Below are 19,168 nucleotides of genomic sequence, written 5' to 3'. Positions count from 1 at the left end.
CCGAACTAAAGGTGCCTGAGGGAAAACTTGAAGTCTCCTATTTGCACTTGAAATTGGCTCTGCTGGGTTCAGTAGACTGAGCCCTTGAAAGAAGCACCCCTATTTTTAGGGACCCTGTGAACAGATAAGAATTTGCAAACTAGATCAGTGAGTGCTGGAGACGTGAGAGCTGCCCTGTGTACTTGTTTGGGTTTTTCAAGTCTGATACGCTACATAAAGGGAATGGAAATAACTGTAAATAAACCTGAAATTCCAGAGGGTTTTGTTGGCTTAACTTGAGACTCCTGCTCAGTTTGTCTATTTCCATAGACCCTGACCCTGACATGTTAATAGTGCAACAATTATGTTGCTTCTCCTGTCTGGTTACTAGTATTGTCTAACTGTTGTTTTTATTTATAACTGTTATTTATGTATTTGTTACTTGTACAGTGCCATATATGTACATGATACTTTACAAAGTCAATGAAGATGGAGGGTGAAATCCAGGCTCAATAGAAGTAAATGGGAATTTTGCCATTGACTTCAGTGGGGCCATGACTTCACCCATGTCTCTGCCCCAAAATGCTTACATGTCTAAGTTAAGATGAGAACAGCAGAAAACTGTTTAAATGGCTTCAAAATAGTAATATTAGCTGAAGTAAATAACCAGATTTGGTTTAAAGAAAAAAACCAACATCCCTATCCTTCATGTTCCCTCTCTATTTTTTCTTCCTTCTTTCAGTGGTGCTCTGTGCATAACCTTGGGCAACTTCCAAGCAGTGGGTCTGTCATGATAAAGAGCAGCAGTGCAGGAGATGCACACTGTTCACCCTGAGAGCTTGGAAGAAAGGGATACTGCTTTTGATGTCTGGAGTCACCCTTAGCTGTGAGCCAGGGATGAGGTCTAGGACTCCAGCAGGTGAAAAGACAGTAAATTAAAGTACTCAGTGGCTGTGTTGGATCGAAGCTCAAGGACTTGAGATTTTTCATGTTAGCTGCCATCATCTATTTACTTCTCCCTCTTCCCTGCACCTGTAGCACTATCTGCCACTCTCGGGCCTTTTCACCCATCTTCAGGGTAAACAATCCTGTGAGTGAGATACGTAGTAAGACCAGGAGAGCAAGTGGGATGATTATTGCATTCAGGACCCTGAAAGAAGCTCTAGTCTTAGGGGGAGCTCCTGCCTGTGCTTCCTGCAGGTGCTGTCCTCCCAATTTCTTTCTAATTTCCACTCCTGGTCTCAATCCCAGGACTGATCATGTTGCAGACTCTCTGGATGAATTAGGCTGAATATGTGCCAGCAGTCCTCAATAACATCAGCTATGTCTTCTCCCTAAAGCAGGAAGTAAAGACAATCAGAAAAATACGATCTAACTTCAAAAATTAAGGAGATTTCCTTTAAAATGCACTGATTGGGTCTCTTACTGCTTGTATACAAAAGTGCTTCAAAAATCTATTTTAGGCAATAATAAATATGACACAAACAGTACGAGTACATCTCAGCTGATAGTCAGTAACACAATAGAATGCATTGCATGATTAGTTACTATGAAAGAGCACTCAAGGGTACTTGTTAGTATGCTAAATATCTAGTTTCAGTTCTAATTAATTTAAGCTGACAACTCAAAAGAGCTGATGGGCATTTGAATAAAAAAGAGCCTGCATGAGCCAACTAGGGCTTGATGTAGCTAGAGAGAGAGCACAAGCACATCAGATCAAAGCAGAAGTGTCACATTTTATAGCAGTTTCTGAGACTCTGGCATTGAAATGACACTGATGTCACTAGTAGAACAAGTCCTATCACAGTGCTATGTCAGTCATAAATTAAAACTAAAAACAATTTCTGCTCAAAACAATGAATGAGTGATTGGTCTTTGTGATGGGGTTTACAGGCCCCACAATGAACCTGGGCTGGGAGTAGAGCAATACTGGGCAAGGATGACCCCACCCCTCAACAGGTGCAGGGCATGCTCCCAGTGAAGGGACAGTTTAAAAGGACCCTGGTTGGCCCGGGAAGGGGAAGGTGCTGTTTTGCTGCACCAGGAAGCAAGGCTGATGCTGAGAGCTATGTCAGAAGTGGCAGCAGCTTTGTGAAGGTTGCTCTAAGATTTGGATTCTCCATTCTTTGGGAGCTAAAAGCACTAAAAGAGATTGAACAGGAGGCTGAGACTCCTAAGCCAGCGACCGTCCTGCCCCAAACTGAGGAGCTCCAGACTGGTAGGAAGCGACCCAGGGGAAAACATAATTTGGGGTAGCTCAATAACTGGGCCAGATGTTTTGATAAACCCTTAGGGCCTTGGGTCAGAACCCAATAGAATGTGTAGGATTGGGTCCACCTCTGGGGGAGCAATCTGAACACGTGCGGGGGAGGGGGGTTAAGGCTGCAGCCGGGGCACCCTCTGGGATGACTAGGCTCGCAGAAACAGTACGACCTTTGGTCATTGGACCTTCCTGCAACAGTCTTGAAAATGATAAAGTGAATGGGCAGGGGATGAGTAAGAGCTTGTCCTGGGAGATGGACATTGCTGGACTCAGATTGAAGAATTTCAGTAACAAAAGTTTGCGACTGATCTAATTCTTCTTTGATCATCACAGGTGAGGAGCACTAATGCCACCAAGTCTAAACCAATCCCTTTCCTTAGTTAGTGTACTCATACCAAGTTTGCTCAAAGTCATTTTTAGTTTTAAAGTGATGTATTCACTGTCATGGTACTGAGCAGTGTGTGTAAATGAGCAAAGGTAACGGCAAAAGGAGGAATGCAGGGTTGTGGTTCCTACTTAACATAGCCGTGTTTTGCTGGGTGCTTTTTTCTTCTTGAGTTAATCAGCATATCTATAAATAAAATATACCCCATGGATGAGTCAAGATCTCTAGGTATTGGGTTCTCTGCATATCATATTCCCTCTCCTTTCTTTCCAACCTTTGCTAATGCCTCAGAAAAATGGATGCGATATCCACACATTCCCCATCTTACATTTAAACTTTCTGTATTAAAGGTGGGCAAGTGAAAAAGTGAATCAAAATGTCTGGGGTTAGGGAAGCAAAAGACAGATATCCTCTTGCAACTCCCATCAAAACCTTAAAATATGTCAAGTTTAACAATTCTACTTCTGCCGCCTTTTCCGTTGCGCGTGCGTGCGCGCGCACACAGTTTTTTTGGGGGGGTAGTTTCTTCCCAAACTTCTGCTATTCATAAGAGAGATATCAGATACATATACATCTTAGTTTTTTTTTATACATCCAACATGTTCTCTGTGTGTGTGTGTGTGTGTGTGTGTGTGTGTGTATATATAAATCTCTCCTCTGTTTTTTCCACCAAATGCATCCGATGAAGTGAGCTGTAGCTCACGAAAGCTTATGCTCTAATAAATTTGTTAGTCTCTAAGGTGCCACAAGTACTCCTTTTCTTTTTGCGAATACAGACTAACACGGCTGCTACTCTGAAACCTAAAGCACTATAACAGTCTTACCATGGAGTCGCAGACAGTCCACTTGAGCCTCTTGCTTGCCACCCAGGAAAGCTGTACTTGATGATAGTTGGTTGCTATATACCAAAGATCACAAGATACTCGGGTTGCTTCCAGGCCTAAGAAACCAGTCACTTACCCCAGGTCAATTTATACCTTACATCTCTCACCAAAGACAATGCTTGTAGCCAGTCCTGTAATAAATGAGTTAAAGATTTATTAACTAGGTCATAAATTATTATTTATTACAATTTATTAGTTATTATAAGGTTAAAGCAGGCAAGCATATGTACACAAATGACTTAGTCTATGATTTTAAAAGGTGACAGTGATAGTAATCTGTCAGCTCTGAATGTCTATTAGGGATAACCCAGGTTGACTCTGGAGATCTCTGCTTCTGTTTCGTAGCTTGAGCCCTGAGAGAGTCCAAACAGCCAAAGAGATGAAAAATTTTGTCAGGTATTTTTATTTCCTTCTTCCAGAATTCAGGCTGATGGGACGAGCCCTTTTGCACGTAGTCTCTTCATGGGCTCTAAGGTGTAATTAACCAAGTTTTTTGTGATGTCCCACAGTGGTCCCTTTAGTGTTTTGATAGCCTTCTTGATGGGCAGGAGACGATCCCTCCTAACTGGGTGCACAGTTTCAGAGCAAACTTTTTTTTTTTTACAGTTATAAAGCAAAAACATAAATATTACCTTTATAGCAAGTGATAAAGATATAAGTGAGATTAATGTATGCAGCGATTTACATGCATTTCATAAAGTCTAACACTAAACACTTTGTTATAGGTCCAGTACCTATCTTAAACCTACCAACACACAGGTGAAACAGACTGGTTTCCAGCAATGAATTCGTTAGTGCTTGGCCAAGGTCTAAAGCCTTGAAAAGAGCTGGCACTTGGTCTGCCACATCACGAAGTGGACTCTGGATTGTGCAGAAAAAGCCCAAAGATTCATGGGAAGTCCTTGGGCTGGATGAAATTGTTCTGTGGGCAGGATCCTGCCAGAAGGTGCTACATTTGACACCCCAAGCTAAAGACGTGCTTTTTAAAAAAAAAAAAAAAGCCTGAAACAGGGTACTCGTGTGTCAACACCACCTGCCTTCCCACCTAGTCTTTTGTCCACAGGGGCATGCGGTACACTGGGAAATGCTGCATTAGACAGTTGACAAAACAGCAACACAGAGCTGCATATTTACCTGCAATCACTTTAATTTATCTATTTCAGATATGTGCATTGCCACTGCAATTTCTCTCCTTATGATTCTGATCTGTGCGATGGCTACATATGGAGCATATAAGGTAATAGATACGATTAAACAAAAAGTTGATCTTCATCCACCTGAATCATAGGCAGAATGAAACTCCTAACAAGCAGAAATTTAAAACCCTGTCTCCTAACATATTTTTTTGTTTGTTGTATAACAAGTTCATTTATTCTATGAGATTATAGGAAACCCTTACGTTTGTTGAGATCTAATTGTGTCAAGTGATGCCATGCTGATTGGGGGGAATGCAAGACGAAGGCTATCTCTACATCATGGAAATTACAGTGGCTCAGTTGTACCGATGCAGCTGTGCCACTGTAAGGTCTCCCCATGTAGCTGCCCTGTGCCAGCAGGAGAGCTCTCCTGCCGTCATAATTAAACCACCCCTAATGAGTGGCGGTAGCTATGATGGCAGGAGAGCAGCTCTCACCGACATAGCGCTGTTCACGCTGGTGCTTTTATCAGTGAAACTTTTGTCGGTCAGGGGTGTGGTTTTTTTCACACCCCGACTGACAAAAGTTTTACCTACAAAAGTGCTAATGTAGTCATAGCCTAAGGTTGTCTAACTGTATTCTTGTCTGCAGCTTCAAATGTGGGATCTTTAGGTACAATATGGGCAAACTTTAAATGGAAATGGCCAAATCTTGGTTTTTATAAAAGTGAATGGACTTTTTTCCCATTTACTTCCCTGGGACTGGGATTTGTCCCCAAGAATGTATTTATATTAATCCCACTCAAAAGTCTGGTATTTTAGGAAGCCAAGTCAGTACTGTGGTTGTGGGTGGTTTTAAAACCTGTTCCTGTATAAGGTTTCAGTAGACTCATACACTTTAATTTATCTCAGCTTTGCTGCCCAGCATCTTTGGCTGCATATCATAATTTTTAGCAGATTTAACAAGTAATTTTCCCCCTGAGAAACACAATTAAAGAATGCTTCATTGCATTGTTAGTTCCACTGTGGATTTTTGAAACATAAGGAAATAATAGTTATGCTTTAACCTGCAACTATTCTTCTTTTTTTCTATTTTTATAGCAACATGCAGCCTGGATCATCCCTTTCTTCTGTTACCAGATCTTTGACTTCGCTCTCAACACGCTGGTTGCCATCAGTGTGCTTGTTTATCCAAACACAATTCAAGACTATCTACGACAGCTGGTAAATCACTTGAAGTGAACAGTCATTTTCATGATCTAGAGAAAACTTTGGAAACACATTTCATCCTGCATTCTAATCCAAGGCTTTTCCACTGACTTTCAGGGCAGCCTTTGGCAAGTCACGCCCCCTCTTAGCCTTACTTTGCCAATTTGTAAAATGGGGTACTCATTTACAGAGCCGCTGCTAGGCATAAGCAGACTAAACAATTGCTTAGGGCCCCAAGCAGCTCAAGGGAACCCCTTGTTTGTTTTTTATTATGTGTTTGGGGGTGGGTCAAAATGAGCTAGCATTGGGCTAGGGCCCCAATGGGCTAGCACTACCTCTGCTCATTTAATTACCTCACAGGAATGTTGGAAGGACTAATTAGTTAAAATATTTGTATACTGTTTTGAAGTTTTACAGGGCTATATAAGTGTGAACGTGATTAAAAGGCAGGGTCGCCTGCTATAGCAGGTGACTGGATTTGATGATGGAAGCCACGAGCCAAATAGGGAGATCTCTCTAGATCTCTTACAGAGATAAGTGGGTAAGAGGAACGAGTGGTGTCTGGGTCGTTGTTAGGCTGATGCACAATTACCATTCCTCACCCAGAAGTTTCTGGAGGGCATGGTAGTTTTGGGCATGCTCAATAGGTTCCCTATAGCTGGACTCCTAGACACCATGGTAGCTGCTTTATAAAAGTATATGTGACCTGCGTGGGTTGGGAGAAGCAAAGCAGATTTTCTCTAACTCTGAATCATTTTGCAGCTGTTGGTTAACTTTCTAACGCAAAGAAGCACTGGCAGTGTTATAGAAAATTTTCCCTCCCAATTTCCTCTAACGTCTTTCATTTTAATTGTATACCTTCAGTGTTGCTTGATTTTATCCAAATTGTCTTAGTTAAATTGTTTTCACCAATATAGTTCACCAACTCTTTTTTTATATATATAAATATTTAACTGTGATGATGGGGAAAGGGTCATCTATATTTTGCTAGACTCAGTTTTGTATTTTTCTTGTAACAGGGCTTTTCATATATATACTTAATACTGACTGGTGTGTTAATTAGTTAGCTAACTAGCTAATTGAGTAGTTCCACAGTCCAGCAGATGAGGAGAAAAAGTCTGCATGGATTATAGTTGGAGATTTCTGCAAGCAAGAGGAGAGATATTGTTGCAGTGCTTTTGACACAGCAGACTGTATAGAGTTGGTGAATAAAGACTAATTTGGGGGAACTCAATCTAAGCTTTTGGAACTCTGAGTTACTTCTCACTGTTTGTGTGGGTTAACCTTTTTAGATTTACTAAAAAAAAAAAAGAGGAGGACTTGTGGCACCTTAGAAACTAACAAATTTGAGCATAAACTTTTGTGAGCTACAGCTCACTTCATCGGAAGCATTCGGTGGAAAAACATCTGATGAAGTGAGCTGTAGCTCACGAAAGCTTATGCTCTAATAAATTTGTTAGTCTCTAAGGTGCCACAAGTACTCCTTTTCTTTTTGCGAATACAGACTAACACAGCTGCCTACTCTGAAACCTGTCTTTAGATTTACCGTTTCTTTTGTTTATATTTATGTATAACTGTGAAGATAATGTTTGTGGAAGATCAAATAGCCTGGTTCTGTAGTAGAAATTAAGCCTCTATTATTATTATTATTATTTATCATTGTAAGATCTTATGAAGTTGGTACTTAATTCTTAAGTTCATTCCTTTTTTTTGTTTTTGGACTTGATTGTGGGGAGGTTGACCTTGTGCAATCTTTGCTGAAAACCCTCAATTACTGTATTCTGAGTCACCATGTACTTTTCTATAGGAGTTGTGTTTAAGCACTAGGACATTGGTTCTCAAATTTTTGTACTGGTGACCCCTTTCACATAGCAAGCCTCTGACTGCGATCCCCACCCCTTATAAATTAAAAACACTTTTTAAAATATGTTTAACACCATTATAAATGCTGGCGGCAAAGCCACGTTTGGGGTGGAAGCTGACAGCTTGCGACCCCCCCCATGTAATTACCTCATGACCCCCTGAGGGGTCCCGACCCCCAGTTTGAGAATCCCTGCACTAGGAGAAGGGCAGTGAAGTAAACTCTAGCCACTGAAAGGTTACAGGACTGGAAGGGGCACCTTGTGTCATTATGTTCCTAAACATCATTAGCATTATTTTATGTTGGAGAAGGAGTATATTGAGAGAAGCAGATGGTTAGAGGATTGATATTGGATTCAGAATCATTGGTTGAAATCATCCCAGCTTGGTGGTTATTTCATGACTATTTGGTTGCCTGTGTGAATGGACTTGGTGGTTTCAGCCCAGATTCTAGTGGGCAAGAGTTTGCATCACAAAAAGCAACTATTCCATTTGGCACCTTCATTGTTGGGTGTCTCAGGAGAAAGTCCAGGTGCAGAGAGTTTATTTGTTACTAGAAAACGTTGTTGCAAAATTTAACTGGCTGAACACTGTTTGCCCTGATCTATGCAAGACAGCCAATCAGCCAGCATCACATGAGCCAATGTGCTTTTCAAACCCTTATATTTTCTTGTGATGACAAGCCTTGAATGGGCTGACCTATCCTCATCCCAAGAGTTGGCCCCTCCAGGTCAGGGTTGAGACAGAGTTACAGAGCACTGAGGGGAAACTTAATTTGCAGCTGTATCACAAAATTTACCTGGAAAAATTGAATTCAAATTGGCTTGGATATGAATTCAGTCATGTAGATGGAAAACTAGCTAGAGAACTGTAAATAAAGAGTAATGAGAAGCAGCAGGCGGAGTAATGATGAACACTAATGTACCAAGTCATGGGAGGTGGCATTCTATCAAGTCAATGAGAGTGGGGTATCACAGGAATCTTGGTTTCAGAGTAGCAGCCGTGTTAGTCTGTATTCGCAAAAAGAAAAGGAGTACTTGTGGCACCTTAGAGACTAACAAATTTATTAGAGCATAAGCTTTCGTGAGCTACAGCTCACTTCATCGGATGCATTTGGTGGAAAAAGCAGAGGAGAGATTTATATACACACACACAGAGAACATGAAACAATGGGTTTATCATACACACTGTAAGGAGAGTGATCACTTAAGATAAGCCATCACCAGCAGCAGGGGGGGGGGAAGGAGGAAAACCTTTCATGGTGACAAGCAAGGTAGGCTAATTCCAGCAGTTAACAAGAATATCAGAGGAAACAGTGGGGGGGGGGGGGGGGGGGGGGGGAAGGGAGAAATACCATGGGGAAATAGTTTTACTTTGTGTAATGACTCATCCATTCCCAGTCTCTATTCAAGCCTAAGTTAATTGTATCCAGTTTGCAAATTAATTCCAATTCAGCAGTCTCTCGTTGGAGTCTGTTTTTGAAGCTTTTTTGTCGAAGGATAGCCACTCTTAGGTCTGTGATCGAGTGACCAGAGAGATTGAAGTGTTCTCCAATTGGTTTTTGAATGTTATAATTCTTGACGTCTGATTTGTGTCCATTCATTCTTTTATGTAGAGACTGTCCAGTTTGGCCAATGGACATGGCAGAGGGGCATTGCTGGCACATGATGGCATATATCACATTGGTAGATGCGCAGGTGAACGAGCCTCTGATATTGTGGCTGATGTGATTAGGCCCTATGATGGTATCCCCTGAATAGATATGTGGACAGAGTTGGCAACGGGCTTTGTTGCAAGGATAGGTTCCTGGGTTAGTGGTTCTGTTGTGTGGTGTGTGGTTGCTGGTGAGTATTTGCTTCAGATTGGGGGGCTGTCTGTAAGCAAGGACTGGTCTGTTTCCCAAGATCTGAGAGAGCGATGGCTCGTCTTTCAGGATAGGTTGTAGATCCTTGATGATGCGTTGGAGAGGTTTTAGTTGGGGGCTGAAGGTGATGGCTAGTGGCGTTCTGTTGTTTTCTTTGTTGGGCCTGTCCTGTAGTAGGTGACTTCTGGGTACTCTTCTGGCTCTGTCAATCTGTTTCTTCACTTCAGCAGGTGGGTATTGTAGTTGTAGGAATGCATGATAGAGATCTTGTAGGTGTTTGTCTCTGTCTGAGGGGTTGGAGCAAATGCGGTTATATCGTAGCGCTTGGCTGTAGACAATGGATCGAGTGGTATGATCTGGATGAAAGCTAGAGGCATGTAGGTAGGAATAGCGGTCAGTAGGTTTCCGATATAGGGTGGTGTTTATGTGACCATCGCTTATTAGCACCGTAGTGTCCAGGAAGTGGATCTCTTGTGTGGACTGGTCCAGGCTGAGGTTGATGGTGGGATGGAAATTGTTGAAATCATGGTGGAATTCCTCAAGAGCTTCTTTTCCATGGGTCCAGATGATGAAGATGTCATCATGTAGCGCAAGTAGAGTAGGGGCATTAGGGGACGAGAGCTGAGGAAGCGTTGTTCTAAGTCAGCCATAAAAATGTTGGCATACTGTGGGGCCATGCGGGTACCCATCGCAGTGCCGCTGATTTGAAGGTATACATTGTCACCAAATGTGAAATAGTTATGGGTCAGGACAAAGTCACAAAGTTCTGCCACCAGGTTAGCCGTGACAGTATCGGGGATACTGTTCCTGACGGCTTGTAGTCCATCTTTGTGTGGAATGTTGGTGTAGAGGGCTTCTACATCCATAGTGGCTAGGATGGTGTTTTTAGGAAGATCACCAATGGACTGTAGTTTCCTCAGGAAATCGGTGGTGTCTCGAAGATAGCTGGGAGTGCTGGTAACGAAGGGCCTGAGGAGGGAGTCTACATAGCCAGACAATCCTGCTGTCAGGGTGCCAATGCCTGAGATGATGGGGCGTCCAGGATTTCCAGGTTTATGGATCTTGGGTAGCAGATAGAATACCCCAGGTCGGGGCTCCAGGGGTGTGTCTGTGTGGATTTGTTCTTGTGCTTTTTCAGGGAGTTTCTTGAGCAAATGCTGTAGTTTCTTTTGGTAACTCTCAGTGGGATCAGAGGGTAATGGCTTGTAGAAAGTGGTGTTGGAGAGCTGCCTAGTAGCCTCTTGTTCATACTCCGACCTATTCATGATGACGACACGTAAAAGAATGAATGGACACAAATCAGACGTCAAGAATTATAACATTCAAAAACCAATTGGAGAACACTTCAATCTCTCTGGTCACTCGATCACAGACCTAAGAGTGGCTATACTTCGACAAAAAAGCTTCAAAAACAGACTCCAACGAGAGACTGCTGAATTGGAATTAATTTGCAAACTGGATACAATTAACTTAGGCTTGAATAGAGACTGGGAATGGATGAGTCATTACACAAAGTAACACTATTTCCCCATGGTATTTCTCCCTTCCCCCCCCCCCCCCCCCACTGTTCCTCTGATATTCTTGTTAACTGCTGGAATTAGCCTACCTTGCTTGTCACCATGAAAGGTTTTCCTCCCCCCCCCCCCCCCCCCCCCCCCCCCCCCCCCCCCGCTGCTGGTGATGGCTTATCTTAAGTGATCACTCTCCTTACAGTGTGTATGATAAACCCATTGTTTCATGTTCTCTGTGTGTGTGTGTGTGTGTGTGTGTGTGTGTGTGTGTATATAAATCTCTCCTCTGCTTTTTCCACCAAATGCATCCGATGAAGTGAGCTGTAGCTCACGAAAGCTTATGCTCTAATAAATTTGTTAGTCTCTAAGGTGCCACAAATACTCCTTTTCTTCTTACAGGAATCTTGCTCTCCTAAATATCCTCTGTAGTGATCTGGATGCAGGAGTAAACAGGCCATTTTAAAGAAATTCACAGATGAAATTACACTTGGAAGTGAAGGCAGAGGGAATAAGTCAAAGGACAAATAGATTACAAACGTGGGTGGGAAATAACAAAATAAGATTCAGCTTGGAAAAATTTAAGTCAGTGCATGTATGATAGAAGAAAAAATAATCCAAACCACAGATGCAATGGAGGGGAAGTACCTGGAGAGAGACTTAATGATTGAGAGAAAAGACTGTCAAAGAGAGAAGGAAAGAGAACTTCTATCTCCCCCTCTTCTATTTGAGACAAAGCTATTAATTGTATAGGTTATTTTACAGAAAAATGGATGCCAAAGTGTTACAAACAATACTGGTATATGCGATATATTTGTCTTTTAATATTATGTATCGGGGATGTGATTTTTTTTTTTTATATTGTGTGTGTGGATTGAGAGGGCTTGGCAACCATGGTTAGGAGAAGGGGCATAGGAGTCCCAGCTTTGCATGTGTAGGGAATGGGAATAGCTTGTTTAATCTGTTTTTTTTGTTAGTGTTGATTTTTGTCTCTGAATATTTTCATATCTGTTTTTGTGCATGTCTGGGTGAAATGCAAGCGAACCCTGTGGTCTTGGTGCGTGCTTAATAGTATTAGAGATGTAATTTGCCATGCTGGGAAATTATTAGGTTGCCATGCTGGCAAATTATTCTCTCACAGAATTCCAGAAAACTAGCAGGGAACATACATGTGCTTTTGCTGTTTTCATCACCTTTTAGTTACAAAAGGATTTATTTGTCTACATTCTTGGAAATAAGAAAAAGGAGTACTTGTGGCACCTTAGAGACTAACAAATTTATTTGAGCATAAGCTTTCGTGAGCTACAGCTCACTTCGTTGGAGTGAGCTGTAGCTCATGAAATCTTATGCTCAAATAAATTTGTTAGTCTCTAAGGTGCCACAAGTACTCCTTTTTCTTTTTGCGAATACAGACTAACTCAGCTACTACTCTGAAACCTGATTCTTGGAAACGACACTAATATTTTCAAAAAAAAAAAAAAAAAACTTGGAGAGAATTTTCAGACTCCCTCCCCTCCTGAAGCATCTAGTGCTGCTCTTGGAGAGACAATGCTGGACTAGATGGATGATGGGTGTTATACAGTGTGGCAATTACTACCTTTTACTCCACCTCCCAGCCACAAGAACTTCGTCTCTCTCTCTTACTTGACTGGCTACAGGTCTGACTGTGGATAAAAGTGATTGGATTAAAAAAAAAAAAGCTACATCATTTTTTAATCAAGCAGTCATGCCGTCCAACAGACTACATTCAGTGGCTGTACCTCTATTTGTATTACTCTGGTGAATTGAAAGGTGTGGAACCTGCAGGTGCACAGGACCCACTTCTGTGAGGTTCTTAGGGCTCCAAGTTGCCACTTCCCTCAGATGAGGTCCAAAGTTTGTAGCTGGTTTGTGGGATTCTTCCCTGGCATCCCCCTCTGTGCCATTACCTGTGGACAGTGCTTGCTTTTTAGGTTGCATTCAGTTTGACACATATATTCTCATCCTGATTCTCATTTACGGTAAGGCCTCTCTCATAACTGCTCTGGCAGCATAAAGGGTGACCTTAAAGTGGCAGTGAATTCATGTTCACTTTAAGGTCCCTTTACACAGCCAGAGCAGAGAACAAGTACCTTAATATAAATGAGAATTAGGTTGCCTGTCGTATTCCTGCACTAGATATAGACTGCATACAGAGCTTGCTTCTTAGCCCTGGTCTACACTACGAGTTTAGGTCGAATTTAGCAGCATTAGATCAATTTAACTCTGCACCCGTCCACATGACGAAGCCATTTTTGTCGACTTAAAGGGCTCTTAAAATCTATTTCTGTACTCCTGCCCGGCAAGAGGAGTAGCGCTAAAATCGACCTCACTGGATTTGGGGTAGTGTGGATGTAATTCGACGGTATTGGCCTCTGGGAGCTATCCCAGAGTGCTCCATTGTGACCACTCTGGACAGCACTTTCAACTCAGATGCACTAGCCAGATACACAGGAAATGCCCCGGGAACTTTTGAATTTAATTTCCTGTTTGGCCAGCGTGGCAAGCTCATCAGCACAGGTGACCATGCAGTCCCAGAATCGCAAAAGCGCTCCAGCACAGACCGAACGGGAGACACTGGAGCTGATCGCTGTATGGGGAGACGAATCTGTGCTATCAAAACTCTGTTCCAAAAGACGAAATGTCAAAATATTTGAAAAAAATCTCCAAGGGCATGATGGACAGAGGCTACAACAGGGACCCACAGCAGTGCTGCGTAAAAATTAAGGAGCTCAGGGAAGCCTACCAAAGAGACAAACGGCAACTCCAGGTCAGAGCCCCAGACATGCCACTTCTGTGATGAGCTGCATGCAATTCTAGGGGGTGCTCCTACCACTACCCAACCCCTGTACGTGGACTCCTGCAAGGGGGGGGGAAGTCTCACGCAACAGGGATGAGGATTTTGGGGATGAGGAAGATGAGGCGGAGGATGAAACCGTTCTCCCCGATAGCCAGGAACTGTTTATCAGCCTGGAGCCAATACCCTCCCAACCCAGGTTCACGGAGCATGAAGCCAGAAAAGGCGCCTCTGGTGAGTGTACCCTTGTAAATATAATACATGGTTTAAAAGCAAGCGTGTTTAATGATTAATTTGCCCTGAAGACTTGGGATGCATTCGTGGCCAGTACAGCTACTGGAAAAGTCTGTTAACATGTCTGGGGATGGAGCGGAAATCCTCCAGGGACATCTCCAGGAGAGCTTCATGGAGGTACTCTCAAAGCCTTTGCAAAAGGTTTCTGGGGAGGGAGCCTTATTCAATCCTCCATGGTAGTAGGACACTTTACCACTCTAGGCCAGTAGCACATAGTCTGGAATCCTTGCATAACAAAGCATGACAGCGTATGGTCCCGGTGTTTGCTGGCATTCAAGCAACATCTGTTCTTTATCTCTGTGTTATCCTCAGGAGAGTGATATCATTCATGGTCACCTGGTTGAAATAGAGGAATTTTATTAAGGGGACATTCAGAGGTGGCCGTTCCTACTGGGCTGTTTACCTATGGCTGAAAAGAAATCATCCCTGCCATTAGCTACATGGTGGGGGGAGGGTTGAAGCAATCATCCCAGAGAATTGCGTGCGTGTGTGTGTGTGTGTGTGGGGGGGGGGGGGGTTAGTTGGTTTTGTGCTGCACCTTAACCCGAAAACCTCAGCCCCTCATTTTAAATTGCCAACCCATTTTAAATGGCCAACCCAATGGGTGCTTGGTATGGGAAAGGAGGGTGCTGCTGTTTGAAACCATTCCCACGTTATGAAGGTTGGAGAAGCCAAAAGACTGGCTTACCATGGCTGCATGCATGCCGAATTCTATTGCCTAGCCCTGCATGTGTAATCTCTCACACCAAACCAGCAGGCCCTCCAATATAAGGGACAAAATGTGACCTTGTACCAAAAGCACATGTGCTATGTACTGTTAACAGCTTGGTTCACCGTGAAAGAGTCTACCCATTGTTCTCTAAAATGTCTTTTTAAATACTACTCTCCCTTTTTTTCCCTCCCACAGCTGCAAATGTTTCAACGCTTCCCTTGTCTCTGTCCCAGAGGCTAGCGCAGATAAGAAGGCGAAAAAAATGCACTCGCGATGAAATGTTCTCTGAGCTCATGCAGTCCTCCCGCACTGAAAGAGCTCAGTAGAATGTGTGGAGGCAGACAATGTCAGAGTCCAGGAAAGCAGGAAACGAACGCGAGGACAGGAGGGATGAGCAAGAGGAGAGGTGGCGGCAGCGTGATGAGGAGGCAGGATGCAATGCTGAGGCTACTGGAGGATCAAACTGATAAGCTCTGGCATATGGTTGAGCTGCAGGAAAGGCAGCAGGAGCACTGACTGCCACTGCAGCCCCTGTGTAATTGCCCTCCCTCCTCCCCAAGTTCCATAGCCTCCTCACCCAGATGCCCAAGAACGGGTGAGGGGGCTCCAGGCACCCAGTCACTCCACCCCAGAGGACTGCCCAAGCAACAGAAGACTGGCATTCAATAAGTTTTGAAGTGCAGTGTGGCCTTGTTCTCCCCTCCTCCCCCACCCCATCCTTCCTGGGCTACATTGGCAGTTATCCCCCTATTTGTGTGATGAATTAATAAAGAATGCATGAATTTGAAACAACACTGATTTTATTGCCCCTGCAAACGGTGATCAAAGCGGGGAGGGGAGGGTGCTTAGATTACAGGAAAGAACCCTGGGGGGTTCTATCAAGGAGAAACAAACATAACTTTCACACCGTAGCTTGGCCAGTCATGAAACTGGTTTTCAAAGCTTCTCTGATGCGCAGCATGCCCTGCTGTGTTCTTCTAACCGCTCTGGTGTCTGGCTGCACGAAATAAGTGGCCAGGCGATTTGCCTCAACCTCCCATCCTGCTATAAACATCTCTCCCTTATTCTCACAGATATTGTGGAGCACACAGCAAGCAGCAATAACAATGGGAATATTGGTTTCGCTGAGGTCTAACAGAGTCAGTAAATTGTGCCAGCATGCTTTTAAACGTCCAAATGCACATTCTACCACCATTCTGCACTTGCTCAGCCTATAGTTGTACTGCTCCTTACTACTGTCCAGGGTGCTTGTGTATGGCTTCATGAGTCATGGCATTAAAGGGTAGGCTGGGTCCCCAAGGATAACTAGGCATTTCAGCATCCCCCAATGGTTATTTTCTGGTCTGGAAAGTAAGTCCCTTGCTGCAGTTGTTGAAACAGACCAGAGTTCCTGAAGATGCGAGCATCATGTACCTTTTCCCGGCCATCCCACTTTGATGTCAGTGAAATGTCCCTTGTGATCCATGAGTGCTTGCAGCACCATTGAAAAGTACTCCTTGCGGTTTATGTACTGGCTACCAAGATGGTCCGGGGCCAAGATAGGGTTATGGGTTCCGTCTATTGCCCCACCACAGTTTGGGAATCCCATTGCAGCAAAGCCATCCACTATGACTTTAACGTTTCCCAGGGTCATTACCCTTGATAGCAGCAGCTCAGTGATTGCACTGGCTACTTGCATCACAGCAGCCCCCACAGTAGATTTGCCCACTCCAAATTGATTCTCAACTAACTGGTAGCTGTTTGGCATTGCAAGCTTCCAGAGGGCTATCGCCACTCGCTTGTGAACTGTGAGAGCTGCTCTCATCTTGGTATTCTTGTGCTTCAGGGCAGGGAAAAGCAAGTCACAAAGTTCCATGAAAGTGCCCTTATGCATGTGGAAGTTTTGCAGCCACTGAGAATCATCCCAGACCCGCAACACTATGCGGTCTCCCAGGCCCAGAATCTCTGTGTTTCACGGCATGAGCATACCCTATTGCCACAAGGATGTCCAAATTGCTGGGGCTCGTACTTTGAGAGAAGTCTGTGTCCATGTCTTCATCACTCTTGTCACCGCACTGCTGTCGCCTCCTCACCTGCTTTTGCTGGTTCTGCACGTACTGCAGAATAATTGCTGCGGTGATCTCCATGCTTGCCGTGGTATGGTGATTGCAGGAGAGCAGAGTTGCAGCAGAAGTGGTGGCTGACGACAATGCCACGAGAATAGATATTTATAGAGAATGACGAGAGGACCTGCGAGGTGGGTTCAGGAGAGCAGAGTTGCAGCAGAAGCAGTGGAGGATGACGGTTAGCACAGTGCATGTTTCCCGAGGAAGAACACACATAACCGGGACCCCATAACAGACAACATGGAGAAATTCGCTATTGAGACAATAGCAGCAGAGCAGAGTTGCAGCGGAATCAGTGCATGATGACGGTTAGCAGTCCTACTACACTGTCTGTCTGCTGAAAACCATATTGCATCGGCATGGGGGGAAAAGGCGCAAAACCATTGTCTGCTGTTGCTTTCATGGAGGGAGGGGCGACTGATGACATGTACCCAAAACCACCCGCGACAATGTTTTTGCCCCATTAAGCATTGGGAGCTTAACCCAGAGTTCCAATGGGCAGCAGAGACTGTGGGATAGCTACCCACAGTGCAATGCTCCGAAAGTCAATGCTAGCCACGGTACTGTGGATGCACTCTGCTGACTTAATGCGCTTAGTGGGGACACACACAATCGACTGTGTAAAATCACTTCTATAAAAATCGACTTCTATAAATTCAACCTAATTTCATAGTGTAGACATATCCTTAGTAAGATACCACATGTGTTCATCATAAGATCCTTAACCACTGTCAGGTTTGGCTGAGGTTAGCTTAAGGTATTTTTACACACTGCCACCTAGTGGCTGAACAGTATAATACAGTTTAGCATTGCATCACATCTCTGCTTAAGTTTTACATCCCTACCATTTACGGTTTCATGTTCTTTGTCTGTTAAGTGTCTCTGAATCATACTAGCTTTCTAGTTATATGACTTGAACACACAACTTGATTATCTGGCTATCCATTATTTACAACAGGCTGTGGTTGGTTTGGAATCTTTGAGTCGTCTTATTCTGATCCACCATCTTCAGAGTTGGCTCTGATAGCTAGTTTGTTCCTCAAAGAACAATCAGCTGTTTCTGTTGAATTCTCTGCTGTTGGTCTCAGCCGCCTATGATATGGGCGTTTAATTCTTTTTCTCCATGACAGCTGGAGTTGTCCATCCTTTCTTTGTCCAGTTTGACACACACACAGTCACCAGGTTCTAGACCTGGCAGTTTGCTAACTAAGCGATGTCTGTTGTAAAAGCAGGAGTGGGAGGGGCGGGGATGGAGCATGCTCGGGGGAGGGGGCAGAAAGAGGTGGGGTGGGAAGAGGCAGGGGTAAGGGTTTGGGGGGAAGAGATGGAGTGGGGGCAGGGCCTGAGCACCCCTGGACAAAGGAAAAAGCCAGTACCTATGTGCTGGACTATATCCAGTACAGGGCTGGCCGTACCATGAGGCAAACTGAGGTGGCTGCCTTAGTTGCCAGACTCTGGGGAGGTGGGGGGGGCACCACTAGGACCCAGAGCGTAGAAAATTGTGTCTGCTGCTGGTGCATATGTATTCTCTCTGCTCTGGATGCACAGAGATTGAGTGCTGGGCTGGAGGAAGGAGGGCACAAGAGACATGACAGGCAGGCAGGAGAAAAGGTGAGAGGGAATAATAGAAAACAGCAGGAGCTACAGGGAGAGATAGGAGGAGGAGGAGCCTATTATGTACCTCTCTAGCACCAAGAACCTGGACTGATTAACACCAGCTTCTCAGGGAGCTTCCCATTTCCTGCTGCTTCCCTGAACCCACTTGAGGAGAACAGTCAGTCAACTGAAGTAGTAGGAGCCCGTTAAGCCCTTAAGATGCTGATATCTTCCCTTATTCAGGTCCTGCTACCAGCCTGCTTATTTGTCCCCTTCAATTGTGTGTTGAGAGCCACTATAGCTGGCACAGAACAGCAGTCATGAGTGAAAGAAGAAAAGGCCCCTCTGGGGCAGCATTCAGGAAAAAGCAAGCAAGCAAAGGAAGCTTTTCTGTCTAAGCAGGAAGGAGCTCTCCAGAGATACATAGACACAAATGTTCATGGTGAGCCTTCTGGCCCCAGTGAGGATGTAAGTGGTGAGGAGATGCCTGATCTTCCAGTTAGTCAGAGTGCAGGTGACCTGGCAGCTACTGCAACATCCAAATCTCCATCTGAAATGG

The 19,168-nt window shown here is 44.1% G+C and overlaps 1 protein-coding gene across 2 annotated transcripts in view; it reads left to right on the top strand.

Annotated features, from left to right (window-relative positions):
* The window catches only part of LAPTM4B (lysosomal protein transmembrane 4 beta), a 140,835-nt gene that overhangs the window by 49,476 nt on the left and 72,191 nt on the right, over positions 1 to 19,168 (top strand). For both annotated transcript variants that reach the window (XM_038390753.1, XM_038390751.1), the window contains 2 exons: positions 4,675 to 4,748; positions 5,748 to 5,870. In XM_038390753.1, the coding sequence (XP_038246681.1) occupies positions 4,675 to 4,748; positions 5,748 to 5,870 (197 nt within the window). The remainder of the gene's footprint in view (positions 1 to 4,674; positions 4,749 to 5,747; positions 5,871 to 19,168) is intronic.

Source organism: Dermochelys coriacea, chromosome 2 (assembly GCF_009764565.3).
Source record: "Dermochelys coriacea isolate rDerCor1 chromosome 2, rDerCor1.pri.v4, whole genome shotgun sequence".
NCBI lineage: Eukaryota > Metazoa > Chordata > Testudines > Dermochelyidae > Dermochelys > Dermochelys coriacea.
This window is presented reverse-complemented; position numbering and strand designations above follow the sequence as displayed.